General features: G+C 51.8%; 1 protein-coding gene across 2 annotated transcripts in view; it reads left to right on the top strand.

Annotated features, from left to right (window-relative positions):
• LOC127749725 (uncharacterized) overlaps window positions 1–6,830 on the top strand; it is a 141,407-nt gene that overhangs the window by 86,060 nt on the left and 48,517 nt on the right. For both annotated transcript variants that reach the window (XM_052269120.1, XM_052269121.1), the window contains exons 4-5: window positions 2,823–2,868; window positions 6,054–6,380. In XM_052269120.1, the coding sequence (XP_052125080.1) occupies window positions 6,069–6,380 (312 nt within the window). In that variant the 5' untranslated portion in view covers window positions 2,823–2,868; window positions 6,054–6,068. The remainder of the gene's footprint in view (window positions 1–2,822; window positions 2,869–6,053; window positions 6,381–6,830) is intronic.

Genomic DNA, 6,830 nt, shown 5'->3' with positions numbered 1-6,830 from the left:
CCTGTCTCCTCCTCGTCCCCCTTCCCTCCCGCTACCAACCCCATCCTTCCAAGCAGACCTCTGTTTCGCCATCCCCGACCCTTAACTGCCATCCTGTCTTGGCTTCCCCCGCCCTCCGTGCCTTTCTCCTTAGCACTAGGCTACTCTTCCCCCATCCCTGTGTGTCTCCTCTCTCTCGTCTACTTCGCCCGCCCGCTCTCATGCGGGGCGTGGCAAGCATTCGCGTGAAAGTGAGAAATCCTCTCGCCCCAACGAAGACATATTCACGTGTGCTATGCGAGGGGTGCGCTCCACAGCAAGGGTGGGACTGGACCCTGTTCAGGTGACATAAATGTTGTTTTGGTTAGCTATTCTGATTACGAATCATTGAGAAAATTTTGTTCTTGTTCTGCTCTAAATTATTCTTAAAAATTGGTATCGCCTCATGAAGTTTCATTTTACTTCCAACCTCGACGCGACACTTTTCGAACTATAAATCATGGCTTTACAGTAGAAGGCTGTCCGTTCGTTCGTTTTCTTGTCATTTTCTTCAGCAGTTCCCTAGCGATAGGGGAGAGGAAACTCCGCATCAGGACGTGTCTCCTCCTTCGTCAAGCCGCTTAGGCGAGTTCCTAACTCCAAACACAGCCGCGCAAGGCGTGCAAGAAAGTGACCGTAGCGCGACCATCCACGCTGCGGCCAGGAGGTCGGTCAGACCGGGAAGAGAGATAAGGAGGAGTGGGAGGAGTAAAGGATGAGATTTCAGGAAACTGAGAATTTTACAACCTCTTCTCTGTTTAACGAAAGAGAATTTAGTTACAGCCATTAACCAAGTCTTGTGGATTTCTAGAACCTATTTGTAAACTTGCACTTTTCACTATGCTTAGTATTTTCAACAGGAAAGAGGCATTAGGTCAACAGGCACTAATTCCCTGGCAACTTTCCTTGTGGATTGACAAGGCCTGAAATCTTCGCAGCATTCAACCCGAGCTTTCGCCGCTTTTGTAAAAGCCACTAAAATTTACTTAAATCTTTTACGGATGTTCTGATCTCCGTTGAAATGTAGCCGCCAACACATGCGGTCGTGGCGTACCGTAGAGCCTGACCCCGACAGTGCACGGTAGACATGCGGTCTTGGAAGAGCGGGGAGCGGACCAGCTCAGGCTCAGCCACTGCTGCGCGGCATATTTCACGCTTCCTCGAACAGTCAACAGCAGCCAGGAACAACTCCCTTCTGCTCGCGCCCGTGCCCCCGCTCTTGTGGGGAAACGGAGCGTGCTTCAGCGTGGCCCGCGCCGCCGTGCCTCGCCTCGCCTCGGCGCCGCTCGGCCTGGCTCGTTCCGGTTCGATTCGATGCGCTGTACTTAAAGCTAAATCTTTATGCAACGTCCATGTAGTGACTGAAGCGGGCTGAAGCGAGTTGGCCACCACTTCGATTGAGGATGTGCACAGGATTACGTAATTACAGGGATTACACGTGAATTTTGAATGATTACAAGTAAATTTTGGTGAATTTTTGCTCTAAAATCTTTAAATTTGGACAATAAGGTAAAATTTAGTGACAGTGTTTTAAAATTTGATCAAGGATTACACGAAATAGATAGGGATTACGTAGGGATTACACCCTCATCTGTATACAGGATTACGCGAGTGGTGGCCCCTCGGGCTGAAGTGTAGAAATAAACGGCCTTTAAAAAACGATCATGAAAAAACTGAAGCGTTTGTACGTAGTACATTTGCGAAGGGCAGATAAACCTTCCAGTTTACATATTTCCCAATTTAAAAAATACATATACATTAAAAAAATAAACAATTGAAAACTTGACGATGTTTTTATGTACATATTTTCTCTCAGGAACAAGCACATGCTTTTCCCTTTCACAGGGGCGCGTGTAAATTCTCCATCCTTCATAGCAAAAAGAGGGAGGGGAGGGGGGTGAGCTGCCTGACGATCATTGCGCCCCTTCCTCGCTCCTTCAGGGGATAAAAAAATTAAATGATCGATCCCTGGGTGCAGCAATAGAACGGTGGGGGGCCCGTGATTGAATTTGGCGCGCCTCGTCGAAGGACAAAGTTTGTCTTGATGTGAGTGCGGGGTGCGGGCTGCCACGCCACGCTGCTCGGTCATCGCCCTATAATGAATTTTCACGAGTTGGTAATGACCCGCGCCAGAAGGCAGAGGGGTGCGCAGAGATTTCAACGGCCTAACCTCCCCTTGAGTTACTGCCCCTGCGAGCCGGGGGTGGGGGGAAGGGAGAGTCAATGGGGTTGGTTCAGGCCGGGGAGGGGGAGGGGGCGGAGATGGACCCGCGCCAATGTACGGTGCCTGTCCTCATTCAAGAGATACCAAAAGTTTGGGTATGAGTTCCGGGTGGTGCAGTTCGGTTCTGGTATTGTACGAGAGTGAGAGAGACAGAGGAACCAGCAGAGGAGGGGGGAAAGGCGGCGAGGAGGAAAGGGGGCGAAAGTGAATGCAGCTAGATGGCGATTTGGCATCGAACTGTGCGATTCGTCTGGTTGTCGACTCGTGCACAACTTGCAACCATTTGTTCAACTTTGTCTACTGACCTCACCTTAAATCCCTTGCCCTGCACGCACAAACTACTGGTGACCTCTCGGCCCGACCCTCCTCTTCCCTCCCACCCGCCACAGCTGCTAACCCGGCTGATAAGTTTCGACTTAGCAGCGGGCTGACCACATGCAGTCCGTCCGACCCGAGCGCCCTTCATGCCATCCCCGTAGTTGGAGTGTCTGCGTATAATTGCACCTAATACTCTGCACATAAATTTGACACGCTTTGTCGAAACTAAACTGTAATTTTTCCTTTCTCTTTTTGATTCCAGATGTTCTGGTCGGGGTCGGGTCTCCTGATCGCCTGGTGAAACGCAGGTAAGAAGGTGCACTTCCAATCTACATATCATATGGGAACATAATTTTCAGATAATCGAGAATCCAATAGTCGAGAATTTAAACACGAAGTAGCATGTGACAATAATTTTGCTGCAGGTGCCCTCTGTTTTCAGCCATTCTTTCCCGTTATTACAAACATATCCTCCATGCTGCTTCCTGTTTGCATGGGTGTGTTCCCTCCCTCTTTATCCCGCATCCTCGGCGCTGTTGTGTGCAGCCTGCTTTATTAACAGAGCGTGATGCGAGCTTCGGCGCACTCTCGTTAGCATAATGAGAGAAATGTGCATTACGCTCCCTACATATTTGGAGTGTAATATGACTTTACCCCGCGACGCCTGCTCAAACCCGGCTCTAAGACGATCATTATATACTTAGAGGCAGTACTTTTCCCCTTATCACGTATAGCCTTCTCCGTTTCGTCAAGCTGGTTCGATTTCGAGCTGCGATCTCACGTTTGGGCGGCGCGCACACACTCGCGCGCACCCAGCGGGCCCAGCAGTGCGCGCGCGTGCGGGCTTAGTTCTTAACCGCTTATCGGGCCGCACCCAAGATACAATAGTCGTGAGAGCAGCCTTATCTGGTCCTCCCAGACTTGCGAACGAACCATTGCGGGCTCCAGGCCGATGGTGTGTAAGGATTCGCGCTCCGCAGTGTCGCGGGAGGGGTGAGAGAGAGGGAAGGGGTGGGGGTTAGGGGGTCTTCGGGGAGCGGTCTGGGGTTAACGCTTGCCAGGGTGTCCTGGGATGTCCCGGGGTGGCCGAGGGTAGGTGTAGATAGTGTCCGGGTGGGAGTGGGGTGTTTGGTAGGCCAGCAGAGAGCGCCAAGCAGGGCTCGTGTTACTGGCCGACCAGCTTTTAGCTTTCACCAGGTCAAACCCCACAACATCCCCTCCCTCCGGCCCACCTCGACCCGTCCCCCCTCCGCTCTCCTTCTCTTTAGGCCAAAGGGACGACTAGTACAAACAGTTCCGTCGCTTGAAAACAAACTGATGACCAGCGTAGCGACGAAAAGGGAGATGAATCGGGTCATCATCGGTTTTACTGTTGTTTCCGGGGATAGGGAATCCGAACCATGCACATCGTCGCGGTGTGCGGCGAGCACGCTGTTGTCAAACGAACATGCGCGACCGGATGTCATTCGACCGAGAGAGACAGAAGAATTCCAGAAAAAAGCTAGCACGAATGTCGGGCAGGCCGAGAGGCCGCAACGGTAACGTCTCCGTCACACCAGCAAAAATAGGACGTTTTGTCTCTCTTCAGTTTCAGTAGGACAATTCCCTTCATTGTGGCCTGTGCAGAAGAGGAGACCCTAATGCATTCATGCTACTCTCTATTTCGGCACGACAGCGAAGAGTGGTGTCTTTTCCAACATGTCGCCTGTTTGTTCGGGGTCCGACTGCAGTGGGAGAGCGCCGCTTTTCCGCGACCCTCGTTTCGCACGGAGAGCCAATCACAGTTAAACTTAAGCGACACCTGCCAAAATGCAAAGCGTGCCTGGGCCGTTGTGGTACCCCACGGGCGGGTACCATCCCTGCTCGGCACCCGCCCGGTACCCGCCCGGGGGAGATAACGGGTTACCTCCAGCTGCATCGCTCAGCCAGTCCACGCTTATCACAGGCCGGGAACTGGCTGCCTCGGTACACTGTTTTTTTTTTTTTAACGAAACTCATTTAAAAACTTTTGACGTACTAATAAATTGTTAAGTAGTATTTTTTAGACCTGAACGTAGGTGAGAATTAGAGTGAGGTTTGATGCAAAGTCCTACTAATTCCCTCCCTTTGGCCTGAAATACCACTGCCGCGTCCGTGTACCGGAATCACTCACTTGGCTTATAACCCTGCACTGGCCCTCCTTGAACATAACCACCCCATTACGTACCCGACTACACCATTACCCTAATACCCCCTCTCCCTCTCCTTCACCCTCCCCTTCCCCCGCCGCCCGGCAGCTTCCAACACCCTCCGGTGTCTCATGCTCCATCGGGGACCCCGGCCAACAACAGTGAGCCATTTCCAGGGAAAGAAGCAGCCTCGAGCCGCGCGACTCCCCGCCGCCACCGCCACCATTCTCGGGCTGCAGCCCTCTTAAACAATCCGGCATGTTAGAAAACGACGCGAGCGCCGCGCGGGCACTTCTGGCACCACGCCGGGGACAAATGGCGGATAAACCCGGGTCCTATTGCGATATTTATCCCCCCCGCTCAGCGCGCTGCGCAGTCGCGGTGGTCGATCTGCGGCGCGAACAGGCGCGTGTCTAGGCGAACAAACACAAACGCGTTCAAAAACAGACGGATATTTTTGGCCTCAGGTAATTTATGGGGCGCTTTAGAACCCGACTACCGCAACCCCCTGACTCGCCCGGGCCCGGCTCCGTACACGGTCGGTCGCCGCCCCCTTTCTCCAAGTTTAGTGAAGTGCGGCTGTGTGAGGCTGGGAGGGGGGAGCGGGGGGCGGGGGTATTTGAGTCAGCGCAATCCTGCCTTAATTCCGCGCTGCCCGGCACTTTGCACCTCTCGCTGTGCACTCCACTCACGCGGGTACATCTCACTGTAAAATGTGATCACTGTTAAATTCCTACAAAGCAATGCTTTGCAGAAATGCGAAGTGTTTATAGATCCTTTGTAACTGCAAAGCATTTACTTTAAAGTAAATTGCAATTGCAATTACAAAGTGTTGTTTTGCAATTGCAAAGCAATGAAACACGATGCAAAGCACCGCTTTGCAATTGCAAAGTAAATGCTATTACAAAGGATCTAAATACTTCGCAGTTCGGCAAAGCATTGCTTTGCGGGAATGTAACAGTGATGGCCAGACACTTTTCACCCGAATCGAGCGACGCATGTCTACGTGGTCTACGCGCTTTGCTTGCGTTGCGATAGGGGCAAGCTGGCAAGCGATCGAGTTTTGACAATTGCGTATTTCGTGGTAGACTCGTATTTGCAACCTGCCCCTGGTTCAGAAAAGCCAGGCAGCACCGACGTAGCCTACACAACATTAATGATGATTTTATGTTCAAAATGACCGGTGGTTGTTTATTTCGAAAACTTCCCTGAAGTGAGCATCGCTATTCAATAATTGCGAAGCATTATTGCTGTTAATTCTTGAAATATTGCTTTGCAATTTGCGAAGTAAATGCTTTGTAAGCGCGTGCTTCTCTGGTTCCCAGGATGACGGGATAGCGATGGCGGCTGCCCGCTGGCCGCTGCTGCCGCTGCTGCTGCTGTTGCTGCTGCTGACGGCCGGAGTGTCCCCCGAGACCTTCGGCGCCCCCTGCGGCGGCACCCTGGTGGGCCAGGACTCGGGCGTGCTGCAGACGCCGGGCTTCCCCGGGCCCTACCCGGTGCCGCTGCGCTGCGCCTGGGTGCTGGACGCTTCGCACCGCCAGGAGCCCAGCATCGCCCTGTACCTCACGCAGCTCTACCTGCTGTCCGGGCTCACCATCACGCAGTACGCTTACTACGAGCGGGAGGACTTCCACATGGGGGAGCAAGAGGTAAGTTGGAAAAGTACGCAAAGAAAAGAGGGGACGAAGAAACCAACGTTGACTCCGTTCGCTACTTGCGAATTAATTCTTTCTCTAATACGAAAACTTTCTCTTCGCTTATAAAACACAGTTTCTTTGTAAACGTACCGTGCTCGGCGTCAGTAAGTCCTTGCAGTACCGGATTTATTAGTGTGGTTGCCATACTCACTGTGAAAAATATCCTCGTAAATGTACAACATTTGTTTTATTTACATGTGGTACATTTGCAGCCCACTTACTTTGCGATCAATTCGCAATTCGATACGAAAAAATGTTAAATTTGCAATTTTAAATTTGTAAGTATATACGACACACATCATGGAAAATATTCCCGTAAACCTACGACTAATCTGCACAGTGCTCAAGGCACCGCATAATGAGTGAAGGCAACGAGTGAGGGTGCGCCGGCTGGGGGTTAGG

The sequence above is a fragment of the Frankliniella occidentalis genome, unplaced genomic scaffold, assembly GCF_000697945.3.
Source record: "Frankliniella occidentalis isolate FOCC.00 unplaced genomic scaffold, Focc_3.1 Scaffold82, whole genome shotgun sequence".
Classification (NCBI taxonomy): Eukaryota; Metazoa; Arthropoda; class Insecta; order Thysanoptera; family Thripidae; genus Frankliniella; species Frankliniella occidentalis.
Note: the sequence above shows the minus strand (reverse complement) of the source record. Positions and strands in the feature narration are given on the sequence as shown.